The sequence below is a fragment of the Mustela lutreola genome, chromosome X (assembly GCF_030435805.1).
Source record: "Mustela lutreola isolate mMusLut2 chromosome X, mMusLut2.pri, whole genome shotgun sequence".
Lineage (NCBI taxonomy): Eukaryota > Metazoa > Chordata > Mammalia > Carnivora > Mustelidae > Mustela > Mustela lutreola.
In genome coordinates this window covers 107,213,840-107,237,272 of record NC_081308.1, presented here as the reverse complement: position 1 = coordinate 107,237,272, position 23,433 = coordinate 107,213,840, and the positions used below count along the sequence as shown (strand labels likewise).

Below are 23,433 nucleotides of genomic sequence, written 5' to 3'. Positions count from 1 at the left end.
GGCTATCCCTCACTAACATCACCAGTTATACATAGAGTTAGAGTTCATTTTACTTGGAACAGAGTGAATGCATATCCTTTCTGCTACTAAGCAGTAGATAGAAACAAAAGGTGTTAAATACAGATGACCGGGATTTGAATTTTGACTTCACTAGAAATGAAGTGGCCACAGTCAAGTGGCTTAACTGCTTCAGAGTCACAGTTTCTTTAGTAGTTGATTTAGAATATTAATCCCTGCCTCCAAGAGTTATTGTGAGAATTAAATGCAAAATTGTTAGGTTTAAATGCATAATTGTTAGGATTAAATGCATAATGTATGAGAAGTATATAGCATAGTTTATGGCACATAGTAAGCACTAGATATGTACTAATAGTTGTTATTGTTATCATTATTGTTGTTGTTATTATTATTTTTTTAAGATTTTATTTATTTATTTGACAGAGAGAAATCACAAGTACACTGAGAGGCAGGCAGAGTGAGAGAGAAGGAATCAGGCTCCCTGCTGAGCAGAGAGCCCGATGCGGGACTCGATCCCAGGACCCTGAGATCATGACCTGAGCCTAAGGCAGCGGCTTAACCCACTGAGCCACCCAGGCGCCCTGTTATTATTATTTTTATAGGGCTCAGAAGCTACCAAAATTTACGGACATCCAGTGGCTAGGGAAAGGTGACAAAGTGAAAACAGAATTTAGTAAAAGCACATGCCTGCTCTTCCATGCTTTTTTCTATAATAGGATTTCTTGTCATTCTCTAGCTTGCAGATCAGACATCAATTTGTCTCCTTTATCTCTGGCTGGAGTTTGGCCCCTAGTTTTGGAGACATTCTAGTGGAGTCAGTTTGTTTCTTATGTTTTACAAAGCATAAATTAAGGTGTGGTTGAAAATCACAATGTAGGAGCTGTGTGCACATGTGGATATATTACATACATAGGTACCTGTTTCATCATTTTTATTAAGAAGATCCATTTCTGATGATGTGTGCCATGTATTGGTCACTGTGTTGCTGACAAGTAAGAAGAAATCATTCATTTGCAAGGAGAAAAACGTATTAACTCTTAAAACTAGTAAGGGGTACTTTTAGCAAATTACTTCATTGCTTTAATTGTGCCCTTGTCGCCCTACACGAATGTATCTGAACACTTTCTGTCACCTCGCTAAGAGAACTAGGATATTTCTTTCTTAACATGAATAGCCTTGGGAGAGAGTGTGGACTTTTTTCTTTATTTGTATTAAAGAAATATTTATTTGTGGAATCACATTGGGAAGTATATGGTAGATGTAAGTTGCTACTTCCACTTATAAAAATCCTGAATATCGAAGAGGCTGTCTTTTTTCCATTGGACATTCTTTCCTGCTTTGTCGAAGATTAGTTGACCATAGATTTGAGGGTCTATTTCTGGGCTCTCTATTCTGTTCCATTGATCTATGTGTCTGCTTTTGTGCCAGTACCATGCTGTCTTGATGATGACAGCTTTGTAATAGAGCTTGAAGTCCGGAATTGTGATGCCACCAACGTTGGCTTTCTTTTTCAATATCCCTTTGGCTATTCGAGGTCTTTTCTGGTTCCATATAAATTTTAGCATTATTTGTTCCATTTCTTTGAAAAAGATGGATGGTACTTTGATAGGAATTGCATTAAATGTGTAGATTGCTTTAGGTAGCATAGACATTTTCACAATATTTATTCTTCCAATCCAGGAGCATGGAACATTTTTCCATTTCTTTGTGTCTTCCTCAATTTCTTTCATGAGTACTTTATAGTTTTCTGAGTATAGATTCTGTGTCTCTTTGGTTAGGTTTATTCCTAGGTATCTTATGGTTTTGGATGCAATTGTAAATGGGATTGACTCCTTAATATCTCTTTCTTCTGTCTTGCTGTTGGTGTAGAGAAAAGCAACTGATTTCTGTGCATTGATTTTATATCCTGACACTTTACTGAATTCCTGTATAAGTTCTAGATGGCCAACAGACACATGAAAAAGTGCTCCATATCACTCGGCATCAGGGAAATACAAATCAAAACCACAATGAGATATCACCTCACACCAATCAGAATGGCTAAAATCAACAAGTCAGGAAATGACAGATGCTGGCGAGGATGCGGAGAAAGGGGAACCCTCCTACACTGTTGGTGGGAATGCAAGCTGGTGCAGCCACTCTGGAAAACAGCATGGAGGTTCCTCAAAATGTTGAAAATAGAACTGCCCTATGACCCAGCAATTGCACTATTGGGTATTTACCCTAAAGATACAAATGTAGTGATCCAAAGGGACACATGCACCCGAATGTTTATAGCAGCAATGTCCACAATAGCCAAACTATGGAAAGAACCTAGATGTCCATCAACAGATGAATGGATCAAGAAGATGTGGTATATATACACAATGGAATACTATGCAGCCATCAAAAGAAATGAAATCTTGCCATTTGCGACAACATGGATGGAACTAGAGCGTATCATGCTTAGCGAAATAAGTCAAGCAGAGAAAGACAACTATCATATGATCTCCCTGATATGAGGAAGTGGTGATGCAACATGGGGGCTTAAGTGGGTAGGAGAAGAATCAATGAAACAAGATGGGATTGGGAGGGAGACAAACCATAAGTGACTCTTAATCTCACAAAACAAACTGAGGGTTGCTGGGGGGAGGGGGTTTGGGAGAACGGGGTGGGATTACGGACATTGGGGAGGGTATGTGCTTTGGTGAGTGCTGTGAAGTGTGTAAACCTGGTAATTCACAGACCTGTACCCCTGGGGATAAAGATATATGTTTATAAAAAATAAAAAATTAAAAAAAAATCCTGAATATCTTTTAAATGACTGGTAGCAGTAAGAAAAAAAATACGATAAATGTTCTTCCAACTTCAATCCTCGCATACTTTACTTATGAGTCCGATTTTATACTTAAATTATTCTACTAATTCTTATTGTTAAGGGCTTTTTTATTGAAATGTGGCTTTGGAATCTAGTGGTATTTTTAATCTACTGGTAGACAATATGTATTTCAGTTTCATATGTGAATAATTAGAATTCAAAATGGCCTTTCCAGTTAGTTTTCTTTTCACACCTCTCCTAAGGCCAATTTGAATTTTATGTAGGTTAAGAAATAAAACTGATTTCCTAGATGAATGAAAGTTATCTTTCTATAATTTTAGCCTAATGCTAAAATTAAATTGTTCACAAATGGACTGTTTTAAATAACCCTGTCCAGACTTGAAATTCTTATGGCAAATATTATTTGGCATTTATATAGGATACCCTATTCAGAATGGGCTTTTATTTATTGATTATATATCATGAAGTGGAACAGTGATATGCTTATAACTTTATAGATTAAATTGTGGAGTAATTCAATTTTTCTTTTCCTCCCTCCTAGCAAGACCCAATCACCGAAGACTGCCTTTCTCCTTTCTCCCCTACCCTCAAGATTATTTTCAGCTCCCAAGTATTTAGCCAGAAATCTTCTGGGAAGCAAAGTGAATGCATATATAAGGGCCAAATGCAGCATATTTTAGCATAGCTTCCCAGGGTCCTCAACTTCCCTAGTGGAGGATGCACAGGGGACATCATTTTCACATAGTAAATTGCACTTGTTACAAGAAACTAAATTCCTGGGTGTTACTGCTTTCATATACTCAAGGTTTAACAGAGGCTCTGGCAGGACCCTGAATGAATACCCAATTAAAATACATAGATAATAATGCACAAATTAATATGCAGATGAAAATCTGTGTGATTCTGATGCCAAGTTTAATCTGACCTCCGTTATTACAAATTTATTCCAGCTAGAATATGAGCTTTATTGATGGCAAGGGTCTTTGTTTTGTTCATTGCATTTTCTCTGGTACTTGGAACACTGCCTACCACATTATATGGCTCATAAATATTTGCCTAACAATTTCTTTATATTCTGGATTAAAACTCAAAGCTCTAGAGTTTCCAGGCTGCTTTGTAGATTTCTGAAAAATTCTTAAAACTTGGTTGTGTATAGATGAATGATTCTGGAGTCCTCACATATAGAAACACTAAGCAGCATGGGATATAATTTGAAACAAGTAAGTCCCAGTTCCTTAGCATGGCATGTAAGGCCCTTTGTAAACTGGCTCCGCTACCCACATACCTGTAGTATAGACACAGGGAATTGTTTGCTATTCTTTGAATTCACCATTCCCTTGCATGTATCTTTGCCTTTTAACACAGAGATTCTCTCTGCCAGAAATGCTTTTACCACCTTTTTAAGATGGCGAAAGGCATGTTTACCACCAGAGGCATATTCATTCTTTGAGATGTAGTGCAAAGTATCATCTGTTCTCTGAGGCCATTCTCATCTTTCAGGGTGGATGAGTCCCTCACTTCCCTTAGAATCCATAGTCTTCTGTGTACAAATTTGTCCTGGCACTTACTTCCTGGTTTTGTCGTCATTTCAATGTGTGCTGTAGATTGTCAGTCCTTCCAAGGCAGAGAATAGGTCTTTTTTTTCCCCCTTGTTCTCATCTGCCTGGATCCTACCATAGTGTGTATTGCACAGGAGGTGCTTAACAAGTGCTAACTGAGTCACTTCTAAACTGCGTGTGTGAAAAGTAAGGGTGTAAGTGTTCTGTTAAAAATGATACTGTACGGTGTCTGGGTGGCTCAATCGGTTGAGCATCTGCCTTTGGCTGGTGTCAAGATCCCAGGGTCTCGGGATTAAGTCCTGTGTTGGTCTCCCTGCTCAGCGGGGAGTCTGCTTCTCCCTCTGCCCCTTCCCTCACACCGCTCTCATGCTCTCTCTTACTCTTTCTCTCTCAAATAAATAAAATCTTTAAAAAATGATACTACTATATAATTTTGCGTGGGTTTGGAAAGAGTAAGTATACAAAACCCAGCTTAGATTTATCAGCTTTGCTAGCACGGTGCTGCCCTTTGAGGCAATTGGCTGAAAAAAGGAACATTTGAACAAAAAAGGAGAATTTAAAATGGTGGGAGGGTTCTAGGTAAGGAAGTGAAAGTGTGGAGATTAAAATACTGGATGCTGGATATGGAGTGGGAGAGGTTAAAAGACAAGTAAACGGACAGAAGGAACTGACTTACCTTAGAATCCTGTCTAGGACAAACCTTGGAACTAGTGAAAGCCAGCAACTGTGTCCAAAGTGAATGTCCAGCCAAACAGATGTTTTGTCAATGTAACATCACATCTCTGCTTGGCTGTTTTTTTTTTGGAGTGCTTTGTCTCCCGAGATGATGATTTGGGGATTGAGTGGAGACAACTGTTCAGTCATTGTGCAGACTTGAATTGTATATCAGTAATGTCCTTGAACAATCCTCATAGATTATTTGACCTGCAAATCTTTCTAAAAGCTATAAAATGAGCATGATTGCATTCATGTTTATAAATTGTCCATTGTTTCTTAAGTGCCTGAAATGTTCATTTGCTTATTCGGGTTAAATGTTCTGAGCAACGTGAATAAGGAATTGGGCCATATAAGTTTCCAATTCAAAAGCACTAATGTTATTGTTGCTGTTTGTATTTGTTTTCTAGCTTTAAGAGGTTTTGAAAAACGCATTTTGTGGAACTTGCCTGCAGTATTAGCACTAAATGATAGCCAAAGAGAAGCATGCTTTTATCTAATTTCATACCTCCTTTATAAATTTAAAATAAAGAAAACTCCTCCTCAACATTTAATCAGAAACTGTAGGATATTTTCAACTCGGAGTCTTTCTCTGAAAGCTGTAATACATGTAAAATTCTTTGTGTATATCACAGATTTAGGCTCTGTCTATTTAGCCTGAGATGATAACACTACCTTGCAAACAGGAAATGCCCCCAATTTTGATCTGTCTCCTATGGCGGGGTGATAATGTGCTGAAGTAATACTCCAACACGCAATTCCCAATGAATAATACTCATCTCATCTTTGTTAATGTTGTTAAATAATTTCAAAACTCTCCTTAAGGCAGCTGCTGTGAGCTAGGGAGCTAAACACGGGAGAGGCCAACGTTTTCTTTTATTTGTCTGCCTGTAGACACAGATGTTGTTTGTGTTGTCTAGAAACACAGAATATGCTCTAAAATATCACTGTTATTTTCAGTTAATCAAAGTGACATGATGCTGGTGAAGTGAATCCATAAGAATTAGTACCAAGTGGATAATACTTCAAAAGGAGGTATAAAAATACATTAAGTCATACAAGAACTAATGAGCTAATAGATGTACAGCTTAAGGGTTTCTTTTTTTATACTGTCAGTGACAAAGGAAATGCCCATTGTCTCACAGCTGCCATATCCCTCAAAGTATTTTGGCGGCTGGCTGTGAAAATCCAGATGGAAACAGCAGCAGCTGAATGAGACCTGGGAGCCGAGAAGCAGGAAGTTCTTTCACCAGCCACACACATATTGCATAAATGAGAACTCGGCTGTTAATTTGAATGTGTTACTTATTACTTCATAATGCTGTATAAGGTGATTAGGATTCTGTTAAAGTTGTTCTGAGTTCACTTTGCCAATTGGTATCTGTGTGGCCTTTGGACAGTTTACTTAATCTCTCTTTGAGGCTTAGTAGCTTTTTTTAAAAAAATATATATAAATAGAGATAATAATAACCTTTCTTGGGGGCACCTGGGTGGCACAGTCAGTTAAGTGACCCACTCTTAGATTCGGCTCAGAGACATGTGATTGAGCCTGACTTTGGGCTCCACAACTCAGCATAGAGCCTGCTTAGAATCTCTCTCCCTCTGCCTTTGCCTGCCCCCACCCCACTTGCTCTATCTTTGTCTCACATAAATAAATTTTTAAAAAAATTTTTCAAAATATAATAGCCTTTCTCACAAGGCATACTGTGAGGATTAAATCAAATAATGTATGTTTTGGGGCCTGGTCAATAGAAGATGCTAAATTCATGTTTGGATGTACTTTCTTTCTTTTTTAATGTGTAAAACTGCGTGTTCCTTGGTAGCTTGACCTCCATCCACTTGTGCTCTAGGACTGGACAATGTGTGCTTTGAAATTAGAACTAGTAGTCCAAGTGGCTTAGTCTAAAACCTTGTACTTTTAAAGGTAGATTAATTTCCCAATTTCCACAGTAAATAGAGAATGACCTTTCTTTCTAAATATAAGTTTGTACTGGCAGGACTATAATGTAATCACATTCTCAAAAATAATTCTATCATTTCAGATCAACTATACTCCAGAATGAGGTCAACAGTGGCCCAGATTACTAGAATGTTTGACTACAATGCTGCTGTCTCTATATTATAACCCATGCAGCCATTGACTATATAATATATGTATATACGTGCTACTAAAGAGCTGTTGCAGAAATCAGTGGTAAACATGGGAATATCACTAACCTCTCATTGTTGAGAAGTAGATTTTGAGAGTTGTTTAAAGAGTAGGGCTGCATTTGCACTAAATTAACCAGATCCTCTCATCTTAGTCTTTGAAACACATGACAAGCATTTGGTCAGAATGATTAGCCAGGATCATGAGAGAAATCCGTAGCTATAGAATAAAACAAAAGCAGGTAACTTGCTACATGGGAATGGCAAATGTGTGTCACAGGTATGTAGACGACCTGCTTTATCATGGTACTTTATTGCTCAGCCCAGATTGGCCCAGAAATTCTTCATGCCACATTAGGATCAAACCTAATTTGTTGATCATGTGTATATCAGTTTATAATGATCTGAGCATTTTGGAATTTCATTGTCTAGAATTGAAGCCCTTGTGATTCCACTAGAGTGAAGACAAAATGGCAGACAAGTCAAGAGAAACTCATCTATCATTTCCCTCATTCGTGGCAGTTTCTGAACACAGATTGATTTTTTAGTGTTATCAATCATGTTACTTTGTTCCATTGTTTCCAGTGTTCAACTGGGACATTTAAATTAAGCAGAAAATATTCTTATTTCCTACTCCTATTTTCTGAAAACTTGCTTATCAAGGTATAATATACAACAAATTGCCTATTTGTAGTGGGCAATTTGGCAAATTTTGATAAATATATAGACCCATGAAAATATCAAGACAGTCATTATAGTGAACATATTTATTACCTCCCAAAAGTTTCCTCTTGCACCTTTATAATGCTTTTCTCTCTGCCACTACCTATCCATTCCACTCCCAGGCACCCACCGATCTGTTTTCTGTCATTAGGATTAGTTTGCATTTTACATAAATGGCTTACGTACCATGGCTCAAGTTACAATTTTTCCATTTATGATGGTGTTAATGCGATATGCATTTAGTAGAAATGGTACTTGGAATTTTGAATTTTGATCTTTTCCCAGGCTACTGATATAGGTTAAGAAACTCTATCATGATGCTGAGCCAGAGCTCCCAGGCAGTCGTGCAATTACCAGGGTCAACAACTAGTACACTGACAACCTATACAGCCATTCTGCTTTTCACTTTTAGTACAGTACTTAAAAAATTACATGAGATATTCAACACTTTATTATAAAATAGACTTTGTATTAGATGATTTTGCCCAACTGTAGGCTCCTGTAAGTGTTCTAAGAACACTGAAGGTGCGCTAGGCTAAGTAAGCTATGATGGTCAGTCAGTTAGGTATATTACATGCATTTTTTACTTCCAGTATTTTCAACTCACAGTGGGTTTATCAGAATGTACTCAATGCCCATGAATCACGAGATTTTTTTTTTTTCACTTCAGCTGTTGGGAACAGGGACTATTTCCAGCCCTGTTTCAGACTCAAAGTTGTTTCCTTTAATCCTTTTAGGTGGTTTGTTGTTCAATCTCAGGTGATTTTCATCCATGCTTGTGCCAGTCAGGACTCCAGTGACTAATGGAGGTTTGGAGTGGGGGAGCTCTGCAGGTCTCTAGAGTTCTCTTTCTATGTAGCTCTCTCCAGTTTGGCACTTCTGTACTGCAAATTCTAGCTGTCTTGGCTTTCTTAGACAACCAGATCCATCTCCTTAACTTAGAGAGGCTGCTGGGATCCACCTATGTTCTTCCTCCCTGTGCTGAGCCCTGGAAAATCTTCGCAGACAGTAAACTGAGGCAATCATAGGGCTCATCTCATGCATTTCCCCTACCTCAGGAATCACTGTCCTTTGTTGCCCAAAGTCTAAAACACGTTCATTTCTTACATTTTATCTGGGTTTTGTTGTTGTAGTTTCAGGTAGGAGAATAAATTTGGTCCCTGTCATTCTGTCTTGACTGGAAATCAAGAATTTAATGTTTTAATGCTTTAAATTGTCTAGAATTTAGTGCTTTCCCATAAACAGAATTCACATTCAGAAGTCCCTGATGTGTGTCCTAAGAGTTCTTTCCACAACCTTTGCTCAATTGGAGAGTTTCTTTTATATTCCTGAAAAAAACATTTCATGAAAAGTCTTTCTGAGGAGCCACCTACTCATACTCTAGGACACTCTCCAGATTTGTTAAGATAGTAATTTCTATCTGGCAAATGGTATGAAACTGATGGATGAGAAGGATGAAAGAAGTTTCCACTCAAGCTAGCTGAAAGATTGTCTTTACCCAGGCTTTTACACTGATTCTAAGAAGCTTCCCAGTTCTATACCCCGGGGTATATTTTGAAGAATTTTAATACGGAGTCATTTCCCAATTCATTAAACCAAACAATATAGTGAGGGCAGCTTCCTTTGTGATACTATTTCAGTCAGAAGACAATAGAGAGAACGTGTTCTCCATTACTCTGATACTGCTATAAATTGTTTTTCCTGATTCCACAGCCAGTGGGCTGCTGTCTCTCTCTTCTTGGCAAATTTGTGGAACATCTATCATTTGAAATGCATAGCTGATTTACCAAAATAGCAATTTTTCAATTTGCAATAGTAGGCATTGTTTTATGGTAAGCAAAGCTATCTCATATGCATTGGAATTATATTCACAAATTTAATCCTTTCAAGAGTGCTTCCCTATTAACTACTGACTTTAAAACTTTGGTATTTAATGATCAGTCCTTGACTAGAATTATTCTAGGGCCTGAGGGGATGACAAAACTACACTATATTTATGTAGTCCTTAATAAATCATACAACACTTTGTGGAAATTATCTCATTTGATTTTGAGAGATACCAGTAAGTTTAGAAAACACCGTAGGAAGTCTGGAGGTCAGATTTAGTAGGTAATACAGATGATACACATGTAGACAAAAAAGAAGTCAGGTATAAAAATATATAGTAAAAATTAGAAATGCTGTGGATGAGGATGCTCTGGAAAGAGGGGAGGAGAAATTTGGAGAATTATTTGTGAAGGTACCAACACAGGCTGGATATTAGGAATCAGATTAGTGAAAAACCAGAGAGGGGGGAGGTATTGCAGGAAGCCGGCACAATATGTCCAGAGATACACAGGCAAAGGAGAATGGGGCATCTTTGAAAGATGGTAAGAAGAACTCCCTTAAAGAGCAGAATGTGGTTTATTCAGTAGTAGTAGTAGTAGTAGTAGTAGTATAGTAGTTGTTGTTTTAATAAACAGTGACTCCAGTGCACAATTCTATTTTGGTATCTTTACTCATTCATCATAAAATAAATGCTTACAGATTAGTGTAGAATGTTACAGAAGTCACACTGTTTGCTTTTCTAAGTATGGTCTGAAGCACTCACAAGTGTTTTTTGTGGTCACTTAACTCTTCAGCTCACCCGTCTTGCTTCTGTAAGTGGACTTGTGCCACAGATTAATGCCGTTTAAAATTCACATGCACACACACATTAAACAAACAGCTTCACATGCTTCGTGAACATAATGAAAATGCAAAAGTATACCTGGAAGACCACAGTGGTCAATAAGAATTCAGGATTCGAAGTGTTATGAACAGTCAGAAAATTGGACCAACAAAGGTAAGAAATGAGAAATTTTTAGGGCCATTGAGCACCATGCATTTTCAGTGTTCAGTAGCCCTGAAAATTTCTCATTTAGGCCAGGAAGTTTCTGTCTCATTCAAAATGTTGAAATAAAGGGAACATGCACAGGCTCTCATTGATCTAAATTTCTGTTGAAGTGCAGGACCTCCCACCATCTTTTCTAGTCCCTGATTATTTTTCCAGACTCTTGTTATGAAGACTATAGAGCAAGCCTCACATTTTTCACTGTGGTGGGAATTGCTGTGTGTTAGTGTCAGAGCGAGTTCGCCCATCTTCTGTGAGCACACTCTAACTGCGTCCTGCACCGACGTGAATCACTAGTTCAAGGAAATAGGCGGAAGTTGCTTCTTGCCATAGTAAATGTCCTTCCTTCTTAGCTTGATGAAAGTTGTTCTCCTAGCTCTCTAAATACGATTGGAATCCCTTTTGATTCCTTCCAGGTTCCTACGTCAACTCCCTTCCTTTTGACTTTCTGTTAAAATTCTGTATCCTTCTTTGGTCTGAGCCATTTTGACAGATTTGCAACTCAGCGTACTCCCAAGAGCATCCTCTTTGGCATTAACATGGTCTGTTAACTATTTTCTAGGTTGACTCCAGTTAGCCAATATTGGCCACAAAGCATGAACATTTCTACTTCAGGCTTTTAACTCTGCCCAGATTTTTTTTTTTTTGCTGTGCTTGTCGCTGTACTGACAGATGGAGAAATCTTGAAAATTAAATAGGGCATAATTGGTAGATCCTGAGTACCCAGATAATGGGTACATTTGAAACCATGAGTGGGGAGATTAGGCTTAGGAAGCTTTGCTGTTTTCTTTAAGTCCTCTGATAACCACAGGCCCCAGATGTACATGTGGGAGCACTCGGTCTCTCACTGCTGTGCCCCAGAAAAGACTGATAAGCCCTCAGCAGAAAAATAAAGGTCACGTCTGGTGGTGTGCCTTTATTACTTTGTTGTTATCTGGACCTTAAACAAAGCTCTCTGTGGAATTTGCTAAAGGACATGACGTGGTCCTGTTAACTCACTCTGCTCAGTGTCTCGTACAGTACTGTGCATTCGATACAGCTTTTTCTTGAAGTAAGAGAAGAGGAAATTAAATTGGGCTAATTTTCTAAGACTAAGAGGAATCAGAGAAGTCTATTTTGTTTTGTTTCCTTGACTTGAAATTGAGTGGGTGTTCAGTGGAGCTGTGTTTAAGTAAACTTACATGAACTTGTTTGTTTGACAATTTGATAGCATTTTATATTCAACCCACTACACTGAGAAATACAAAATGGTACCCAACAGTGAAAATTATCTGTGTTCTTTCTGGTGTTGTTCTTATCTGTGTTCTTATCTGTTGTTCTTTCTTTCCTTCCTTCCCCCTTTACTTTCTTCCTTCCTTACTTCCTTTCTTTCCTTCCTTCCCTCCTTCCTCTCTTGCTTAAGATTGTAGTAACTCATTATATTTTTCCCTAGAGCTGGTAATGAATTATTAGCGGGTCAGTGATACTTTTTAATTGTGTGACTTTTTATTCATCATGCTATAGAGTACAGTTTGATAGCCATGTTTATAAACTGACAATTTTATGTCTGATGAATAATTATTTATTCAGTTGATTTTATTATGTTATTTACTTTACATACTCTATCACTACTCTTGCAATTCACAATGAATACCTAAGCTGTATCAATACTTTAATATTGCAAGTCTTGTAATCATGACACAAGATCTTATTTAGCTATCATGTGTGATTATCCTTCACAATAGAACTGTGAATAGCACCTTGATTTAAAAAACCACTAATTCTTTCCCCATTTGTAAATATTAACCATTCCACACTTTGCAATAACAGGGCAAGCTATAATTACAGAATTTTAGAACAAGGGTGTTACCTAGAGATCAATGTCCAGGTAGACCTGAATATTTTACAAGTGGGGAAACTGAGACCCTAAGATATTAAGTGGCTTATCCAAAAACAGCATGGCTAATTAGAAACATCTGCTTTTGCATGTAGTTCATAAGGCTTCTTATGAATCACAGTAATTAAAGCTAATAATTTTATACCCCTCCCTCTTCCTTACTTTGGAAATGGACTACACTCTTTAGAAGTTATATCACAAGTTACTCATATCATGCGTAAGATTAATCATGCTTTTTGGTCTCCAATTATCTATTTGGAGTGTGATGCCATAAAGCTCCCTTTTTAGAGGAATTTTGGAGGGGTGGAATTTTAAGGAAAATGAAATCTTGAGCTTATTGAACTCAAAATGGCATTTCTAGAAAAATGCTGATATAGATAACTATGACTTTCCCTTTCAAGTTTTGATAAATGACTTCTCCAGGCTGAACACCTGAAGATCAATCCCTAGATTCAGAGAGAAAACTCCATAGTTCATTTTACTGGGCACTTTATAGCATTTAAAAAATATATTAATTTATTAGCATTAATAGTGGCCTAAAGTGATCCTTTGTGCCAGATCCACTCAACTTAGTCTCATAATCCCCAGCTACAGAACGTTCCCTTAGATGCGGAAAGTTCACTAATAATCAGTGTCATTCTTTGTTTCCCTCCTACAATTAGCTTTCAGCTGTTTATGTTCCTAGGGAAAAAAAGTGCTCCCTAGAGAATCACAGAGAAGTCATGCATCAGTTAGCCCTGATTGCTTGTTGACTTAGATAGAAAGCAAGAGAGCATTTTGACTACCGTTTTATTCATGCTACATGAACTTTATTCCACAAAGAGGAAAAGAATAGGGCCTGCTTCTAAGTCAAGACCTGTGGCTCCACCTATGAAAATTGACTGTGTCTCTGGTCTCCACACTGTCCAATTTCCTGGTGGTATAAAATCCACTAAAAGAATTTTATAGAGGTATAATTAAAGTACAATAAACTATACACACTTAAAGTGTACAACTGATAAACTTTGGCATGTATACACATGTGAAACTATTGTCACAATCAAGACAGCAAACCTGTTTCCTTGTGCACCTTTGTCCTATACTTCTCCCTCACTCTCTCCCTCAGGAAACTTCTGATCTATTCTTTGTCACTATAGATGGGTTTGCATTTTCTAGAATTTTGTTTAAAGGGAAGCATACATTTAGACATGCTGTTGGTCTTCATTCCCATAGCATAATTGTTTTGAGGTCCATGTATCTTGCCATGTATCAGTAGTTCATTCATTGTTAGGACTGAGTAGTATTCCATGCATCCTGTGTGTATAGCTCTACCACAGGGAGTTTATCCTTTCAGCTCTTCGTGGATAGTTGGGTTGTGTCTTTTTTTTTAAGTTATTATGAATAAACCTTATGAACAACCTTGTATATAATTTTGTTTGGACAAAAGTTTTCATTTCTTTAGGATAGGTATCCAGGAGTACATTGATCTCCTGTTAAGGATTGCTTTACCTTTTTAGGAAATGGGCAAATTGTTTTCCAAAGTGGTTGTACCATTTTACTTTCTCACTTGCAGTGTATATGGTTGCTCCACATCCTTGTCAACACTTGGTGTGGTCAGAAGTTTCTTTAGCCGTTATGGTTAGGACTGTAGTGGTATCTTATTGCAGTTTTAGATGACTAATGATGTGGAGCATCTTTTCAGTTGCTTATTGGTTGTTTGCATACCTTTTTTGTGAGACATTTTTTCAAATCTTTTACCCCTTTAAAAACTGGATTTCAACTGTATTGATTTGCTCATATTTTGTCTCTTATGAGACTGCAAAATAGGTTTTCATTATAATAAAATTTAAATACATATTTGTGAAGCCCCAAGTACTTCATTCACTTGGCAACATCTGTATCTGTTTATTCTTGAATTATAATTTCTTATGATACCAATCTATCTTTTTAAATCTTAGATATCCTAAGAGTGTACTGTCATTTCTCTTATGGTTAGGTTTGGTAAGAGTAGACCTATAATAAATCCAATTGAACTTCATCTTCTCTAGGGAATATATAGTATTTTAGGTAACAAGGTTATATGTGCAAGGCTAAAAACAACCACTTAAGGTGCGTTGTAAGTGCTTTATAGAAAATGCATCCTATGGGAATTTTGAACACCACCGAGACTTTTGTGTATTTAAGGAAATAATTCACAGTGGTAACGTTGATTTTAAGAAAGGGAAGTGTTCAAATCCTTTACTGGGAGTAAGGGAAACCTTTTCTTTCTCTCCTTTTATTTTTGTTTGAACATTAAAAAACAACTGATAGCTTACTTGGATTGTTACTTTTTCTAATTATGTATCAACAAGGGAAGTGTATTTTTACCAGGTTGTTTTAATTACAGAATTTGTAGTTTAATCTTTGTGTTCAGATCAGACTATTGCTCCAATGGAAATCTTACGTGATTTTTTTTATCATATTACACCACATTTCCTTAAAAGGGAACAAATCCATGTTCAGATTTCTTTTTGAATGGGAAATAAATCTCTTTAACAAAAAGGCATTCTTCTTACATTTGCCAGTGATCTTTATTTTTTAACCATATCTAGCATTTTATTATATAAAATGTCAAATTGGCTGTGTATTTATTTTTATTTGTTCATCCTTTTCCAGTGAATGTCTTTACCATGACTCAGATGCTCATATTGTAGTCTTTGGAAAATAACATCTCAGTGTCATTGTATGAGTGAAAATAAATGCAAGGCTGTGCTTTTGAAAGTAAATTTCCTAATTAGTGCCCTGAATCCAGGGGAAATAAATGGGGACACTTCATAGCAATTCAATTCAAGCCCTTTCTTTCTTGTGTCTCCAAATAGGATTACAGTTGGTTGCTGCAGAATCTTTGGTAATGCCCCAGTAAGGTTGTTCTCTCACTTTGTCCCTTTTCCTGGCTCCCACTGACTTCAGGAAATATCCAGGGATGGAGTTTTCAAGGTGTGGTCCCTGAACCAGGAGCATATAGGCCTTACCTGGGAGCTTGTTAGAAATGCAGATTCCCCAGTCTTCCTCCGGACCTTCTGAATCAGAAACTGAAACTGGAGGGCAGGCACAGCAATCTGTATTTTAAGAAGCCTTCCAGGTGATTCTGAAACACGCTGAAGTTTGGGAAGCATTGGTCTAGGGGAGTGAAGGAAGTCGTGAATGCAGGCATGTATAAAATTCCTTTCCTGCAGCTTTAAGCTGACAGGTTCATGGTCAGGTTGCTGTAGCAACAGTTGCACAGTAGGATTAGATAATGAAACATTGTGAAATTAAGAGGCATGAATATTAACTGATCACAATATTCTAGATCACTAATATTTATATTGGGCAAAATGGATTTTTGCTTTTAGCCTTATGTCATGGAGAAGCACAGTTTCCTGAGGTTATATGTTTGACAGGTAGAAAACACGTCTATTTTTAATTACTGCTTTGGAATTTAGACAAATTTCTGTGGAAAAACAGAACTACTCTTAGAAACATGCAGCACAGAAATCCTAAGTAATGAGCTTAACAGTGACTTATAACCCTGAGAAAATTAATTTATAATTGAATTATCCTAATACATTATAGTAGCCTTCTCTGCCCACGGTATCTGTTTCATAGAGCACAGTGTTGAGCACCTAATGGCTATTAAATAAGCATTAAGATTTGATTTGTTAAATCCTTTTTTGGCAATTATATGTCACATAAACAGCTATTTTTAAAACACATATTCATATTCTGTATTCTTCTATCTAGTGCATGGTCTGTCTATATAAATTCTAACACTTTCTGTATTCAAAGAATTGAATTCATTTTAGGGTTTGCATTTTATTGATATGTGCTAAGGATTAGATGCACTCAGTTAAGCTTCTTCCCAGCCAAATGACATACCCTGTCTCTGATGTCAGTCTGAGAAAATCCTATATAGTGTACAACATCCCCGGATTACCTTATCTAAGTATTACATGGACATTTCAGATGATATATCTTGGCATGTGGTCATTTTTCATTAACTTATTAGGGACTGTTAAAAGCATTTTTCCCCCTTTCTGACACCTTGCCATAATTGAATGCAAAATTGAATGTAAGACTGAATGCCTGATATACATACAGTAAGTGGATGGGGTTTCACCAGTGTCTAGTGGACACCGTGCCCAGATGGGTGTTTTAGGAAAAAGGGATCTGTTGCTACCTGCCATGTGCAATAGACAAATGATACCTACACTTTGGACCTTATTTTCCTCAACGGTAAAAAGAGGGGATTCATTACATCGTCGGCAATATCCTAAGCATTATATGGATCTAAGACTTGGGGAGAAAAGTGGGGGAATCCAAACTATGAAGCTCTGCTAAGGTGAAATATACAATTGAATATTTTTTATGTATTTGTTAAAATGAATGAATGAAATGAATGGATGAAACAGAATCATTAGCCTCAGGTAGGCCTCAAACCCCTTTGGAGACTATGGGGAATAATGATATTAAACACTCATAGTTTCAGGTGGTTAAGCTAATGTGTTTTGGGAAACATACTTTAGAGAAGTATGTTTAAATATGTAACATTTCCCCCCAGATTTTTCACATTGAATTATTTATTCTTAACCCTAATGTGTATGAAATACTTAGGAAAGCCAATAATTTTATTATTTTAAGCATAGGTGTGCGCTAAGGATCATATATATTCTTCCTAGAAGAGAAATATCTTTTAAAGGACAGCTTTCTACACTTTATATTCGTCTGCATTCACTTATTTCATTACATTTTGTGCAACCTAAAATTGTAGCTATAAAGCTATTTTGGGCATGCTTTTTCCAGAGCCTTGTAAGAATCAACAGGAGCATAATTTTAAGCTACAGAAGTGCAAAATAAGCACAGAATCCTAGCTACCATAAATAAAAAGGCCAGAATTCTAAGTTTGCAAAAACACGTAATTACTAGCGGGGGGGGGGGGCGGGGGGCGTAAGGATAGAAAGTAGAATTTTATCGGATCTTTCTTCCTATTTCTAAACTTTTCCTGTGAACTTCGTTTCTTCTCAGAGATGGAATTCTGTGAAACTCCTCACACTCTGTGTTCTGGCTACCAGACAGACATGCACAGTGTTCCTCGGCACGGGTACCAGCTAGAGATGGGCTCTGATGTGGACACAGAGACCGAGGGTGCGGCCTCACCTGATCATGCTCTGAGAATGTGGATACGGGGGATGAAATCAGAGCATAGTTCCTGTTTGTCCAGCCGGGCCAATTCTGCACTGTCCTTGACTGATACAGACCATGAAAGGAAGTCGGATGGGGAGAATGGTAATAGAACTATCTATACTATTTAAGTAAAACCCAGAGAAAATGCAGTTTTTAGCCTTTGATTTGTTTTTCTTCCCTCTGTCTGCTTATCTTTCATGTAATGTACAGCATAGAAATGCAGGTTAGTGGGTTCCCATGGACAAGGTACGTACCCAAGTATCTGGAAAATAGACACCCCTATTTGTAATAATAGATAAAATGCTTGTTATTTCTGGTGATCCCCCAAAGGAAATAATCTCATGTCATCATCGATATTACGCATGTCGTATTTATTACTCACCTTTTTTTTCTTCTTTATTTTCCAGTGCACTACTAATGGTATTTATTACAGAAAGTATTCATTTCATGTATTTTGGCCTTTACATCAACATATAAACAATGAGATGAATGACTGTATACCAAGCTTGTTCTGTATATGCTTTCTGTTTTAATTTGGACTAACCTGTCAAATGTACAGACAGATTCAAATTAACCAGGTTAGACTGAAACAATAAAAAAAAAAAGCCCAAAAGGTAAATTAACTTCAGCCATTTGCCAGACACTTAGTAATAATACCAATATCATTAAATTACTATTATATATTCTTTTTTTAGAACTTTTAGAAACAGAAAAATTTTGTCTTTTTGAATTGGTGAGAAGAGGTTAATTTATTTTACTTCTGTCCCTACTGAAGAACAAAATCCTTTCATAAAAAGCACATTAATGCTTATTAAACACATTAGTCTGTGCTCTTCATTCTGTTTGTATAAACTTCATAGGTCCCATTATTGTGACCACAGGTCTCCTCTGTTAGCAGTGGCTAATTAGTGTTTTCTCAGGTGACAGAGCGGTAGCCAGCCACCCTATACCTACAGCTTTTTCTATTCTGTCCTCTGCCTTGTTCAGCCCATAGGGGACCCTGGCCACAATGATATAATCAGGAATGAACATTTACCCACTAGTTAGAATATAACTTCCTTTATGTTAGACCATAACATTTTGTAATATAACCAAGTATGCTTGGAGTCTTCATTTTTTTTTTTTTAGTTTATTTTCATGTATGTATGTATGTATGTATTGCTGGCTTTGGCCAAGAGTGTAGGAGGTGAATTATGAAAATGAGAAGGGAACATAGGTGATCTATGTATGCATAGTCATATAAGTGAAAGAGCATTAGGATAGAAGTAATGAGACCTTGGATTAGTCTCTAAAGTTTTCTGGGCTTCAGCTGTGAAACAGAAAAAAAAATGACCAAATTTATGTAAAAAGGATGTTAGATGATCTACAACACTGAGACTTCTTGTACCTCATGTCTATCTTGACATACGAAGTTATATAGCAGTTCACTGCATTAAAATATTAAAATGAAAGAAGTTTCTCCATGGATTTCCACCATTCTTCCACTTCCATAAGACTCTAGGTGTATGGGGTTTCTTTTGAGGTAATGGAATAATTCATCAATATATTGGTGATGGTTGCAGAACTCTGTGAAAATACTAAATACTACTGAATTATACATTTTAAGAAGGTGAACATTATGATATGTGAATCATATTTCATTGAATCTGTTATTAAAAAAATACTACCAGATGAAGGGTAGGGATTAAAGATTGAGAATCCCAGATACATTGGATAAGGATTAATTCGTAAAATGTTTAATATTACAGGTTTTAAATTCTCTCCTGTTTGTTGCGACATGGAGGCTCAAGCTGGGTCTACTCAAGGTAAGTCTATCCAAATATTTGGCCACTGATTATTTTTACCTCACCCCATCCCTGATACCCATCCCACAAAGTGGAACTCTGCCCCCCGACAAACAACACACCGGGCTGGTTATTTAACCTGTCAAAGATTAGTTCATTGGCTGCTTATTGGTTTGCATTTCTCTGGAAAAATTCATGTGTGTGTGTTGGTAGTGAAGAAGAGGTGAGGCAAGAGCGCCGGACAAGGACAAGATAAGATCCAAGCTGAGGAAACATTGATTTAGCATGGAGGTGTAGATCTTAAATCAAGATGAATCGCGTTTGGCCTTATGATTTCCTACGTTATCTATGATTTTTTTGCATGGCTGTAGTCATTAATTTAATTCAGATATTGTCATAGCTTTACAACACCTAGCAAATGGCTTTGGTCTTTTCTTCAGATGCTCTGGCTTGGGTTTAGAATCCTGCTATATCCATGTCATCAATTATAAATAGCACCTTCAATGAAAGAAATGTTGTTCATTCTTCCCTGTAAACCTCTGTTTATATTGTATCATTTTGTCAGTGAGGAGTATTGGTGTCCTTTTTACTTTTGTCTTCATTGCGCTCATTAGGTTTTGCCTCTTTTCCCGAGGCATGAAAGAAAGCAATATTTATAAATGATTATGATGCAAATCAAACTCTCGAGGGGGAGGGGCAATTCTCATATCTGACAACAAGGCAATGACGTGAAATTGGAAGGTGGCGGGAGAAAGGGATCAAAGAAAGATATATCAGAATGAGCTTTATTAAAATGCATATTCTCCTCCCCTCCCCCCCCACCATGAGAACTGATGATTGGAGGGAGCCACTATACTGTGTCACTGTGTCTTACTCATTGGATGTATTAGGCACTTTCAAGAATGAAACTATTCAGTTTCATTTGACCCTCGGTCTAATCAACCATCTGTCTACCTTGACAGTGTAATACTATTTACTGAGACAGAGTTGGAAGACACAGGAGTAAAGGACATGCATCCTTTATTTTCCTTGTAGGTTTATTTTCCTTATGGTTTATTTTAGGAACTGGATAGAGTATCACAAAATTGGGCTGGGCTGCTAAGGAAAACCAATGATTGAGTCTGCTAAAAACTCATCTTCACTGTGAGACTCTATTGGCCCAATAGGTACCTCTAAGAATGATTTCAATTTTTGAGAGGTAGTAGAGCATAGTGATTATAAGTTTGGACTGTGGAGCCAGGGGACCTAGGTTTGAATCCCAGCTGTATAATGCTGGGAAAGTTCTATAAAGTTTCTGTGCCCGAATTTCATCACCTGTAAAATAAGGATAATATTAATGTCTACCATGAGGATTTTGTGATGATTGAATAAACTGATGTATATAAAGATTTAGAATAATATTTGTAACATGTAAGTACAATTTGAATGTTCATTATTATTATTGATCAGCACAATTTCCAAACAACACTTAGTATCTTTATCTCATATGATCTTCTGATCACTCGGCGAAATAGATTCTCTTGTTATATGTGAGTCAAAGAAGGAAAGAAATGGCTATTTAGAAAATAATCAGTTGCACTTAACTAGCTGGTTTCTGAATTGCAACTGATTATTTTCCAAATAGCCATTTATTTCCTTCCTTGACTCAAATATAATGTGAACTTATATAACTTTTTCCTTCTTGGTGAGAGATCTATACATCTTACTCTGACTCCTACTACTAATTTTCAATAAAGAGTATACAATTTAGAATCTTAATTTATGATCTATAGTACGATTTCACCAATTTGATTCTATAAACTTTCAGTCAGTTATAACCAGGTGTGAGCAGTCTTCAACATTTCCCTAGGTTCTCACAGAGGAGGTTTGAGTTAAGATTAAAATATAAATGGTTGGGGCGCCTGGGTGGCTCAGTGGATTAAGCCTCTGCCTTCGGCTCAGGTCATGATCTCAGGGTCCTGGCATCAAGCCCCGCATGGGGCTCTCTGCTCAGCAGGGAGTCTGCTTCCCTCTCTCTCTGCTTCTCTGCCTACTTGTGGTCTCTGTCTGTCAAATAAATACAATCTTTAAAAAAATATATAAAAGGTTTTTCTAAAAGCATATTAATTTGAAGAAATAGTTATTTTCAATGAATGGAACTTAATTTTTTTGTGCAAATGTTGCTATTCATTTCCCATTGATCTCATCCATTCCTGGAAGGAGGCCTAGCAGGGCATCTTTTTCATTAATCTGACTTTGTATATACTATATTTGAAAAGAGTAAAATGGCATAAATTTTTAAGATTTATGTATTTTACTATTTTAGACTCCATGCCACCCCATCCCTGTGCCTCAGTTAGTGTCAGTGACTCTTTCTTTCATTTCCGTCCTCCTGTAGATTCTGATTTGGGGATTATTGATGAAACAGTGGCCCAAATATCATAGACCAGCTTAGGACAATTTAGGCCTCACTCCTATAAATGTGGGAGAAAAGTGAAGATTGGGGGAAATTGTTAATTTGGGTGAGTTATTCAACTGAGACAGATTCTGAGACATGATTTCAAGGATGCTTTCAATTCTGTCCATCCTAGATTATCACTTGGATATCCTACTCATATTTCAAAATCATGTCTATAAGGACTTGTATCTTTCATTTCATTAATTGGTTAAGCCTTTCAAAATGTTTATTTTTTTCTCATTTTCGCAAACTCTATTTGGTTATCCTTAATTGAATTTAAGCCTCCGACATACTATAACGTATGAGGGATTAAAATAAATAGCCGCCCATTTTAACACTGATACTCTTGGACTGAGCTGCCTGAAGCAAAGGGGAAGGGAAGGAGAACATAGGGTAGCAGAAGGGAATCCAGATTTCTCAGCTTTCATAGGGTGATCGGAACACTAATGGAGTTTATTTCCATTCCCTCAGATTTGTCCTGAGTAAATTGTCTATTGATGCTTAATGGTCTGTTTAGGAAAAATGCAGATTTACTCAAGTTAGCTTCATCCTGAGGCCTGTGAGCAGGACCCTTTGCTATCAACCATACTTCTTTATTCATTTTTACCCCTTCACCATTCCCATTTCACCTTACTACCAACATTGCCTGAGGAAAAAAATAAAACCGAGAGGCAATATATTTTTGTAGCTCTTCTTTGATCTTACAAGGATAGAAATGCTGGTGGGTCAAACCTCTGGTTCTCTAAAACACAGTTCTGCCTCTACAGGTGATCCAGTGGGCATTTCTTAGAAGGATTCTGCAGTCCTGCTTGAGTATCAACCTCAGCAACTAGGGTACCCCTCATAATTACATTTGACTATACCTCAGACTGGAGGAATAAACGATATGGGCAGCTAAATTTGGGTAATCAATTTCCAAGAATGTGTTTTTCACATATGGCCTAAATGAAACAGTTGGATTATAAAAAGTGAAAATGAAATTGCATATCAAGAAGCTAAATGGAGAGAAACAAAGAAAAAGCATTTTAAACCTGTAACTAATAAAGTATACAGATGGTCCCCAATTTACAATGCTTAGACTTACATGCTTTTGACTTTATGGTGTGAGAAAGTAATACTCATTCAGTATTAATTCTACTTTGAATTTGAATTTTGATCTTTGCCTGGAGTAGTGATATGCGGTACAATCCTCTCGTGATGCTAGGCAGTGGCAGTCACAGCCCCCAGTCAGCCACTTGATCACAAATGTAAACAACCAATACACTTACACACATTCTGCACCGGTACAACCGTTCTGGGTTTT

The 23,433-nt window shown here is 37.1% G+C and overlaps 1 protein-coding gene across 4 annotated transcripts in view; it reads left to right on the top strand.

Annotated features, from left to right (window-relative positions):
- TENM1 (teneurin transmembrane protein 1) overlaps positions 1-23,433 on the top strand; it is an 801,117-nt gene that overhangs the window by 296,342 nt on the left and 481,342 nt on the right. For all 4 annotated transcript variants that reach the window (XM_059156967.1, XM_059156964.1, XM_059156965.1 and 1 more), the window contains exons 4-5: positions 17,751-18,011; positions 19,658-19,714. In XM_059156967.1, the coding sequence (XP_059012950.1) occupies positions 17,751-18,011; positions 19,658-19,714 (318 nt within the window). The remainder of the gene's footprint in view (positions 1-17,750; positions 18,012-19,657; positions 19,715-23,433) is intronic.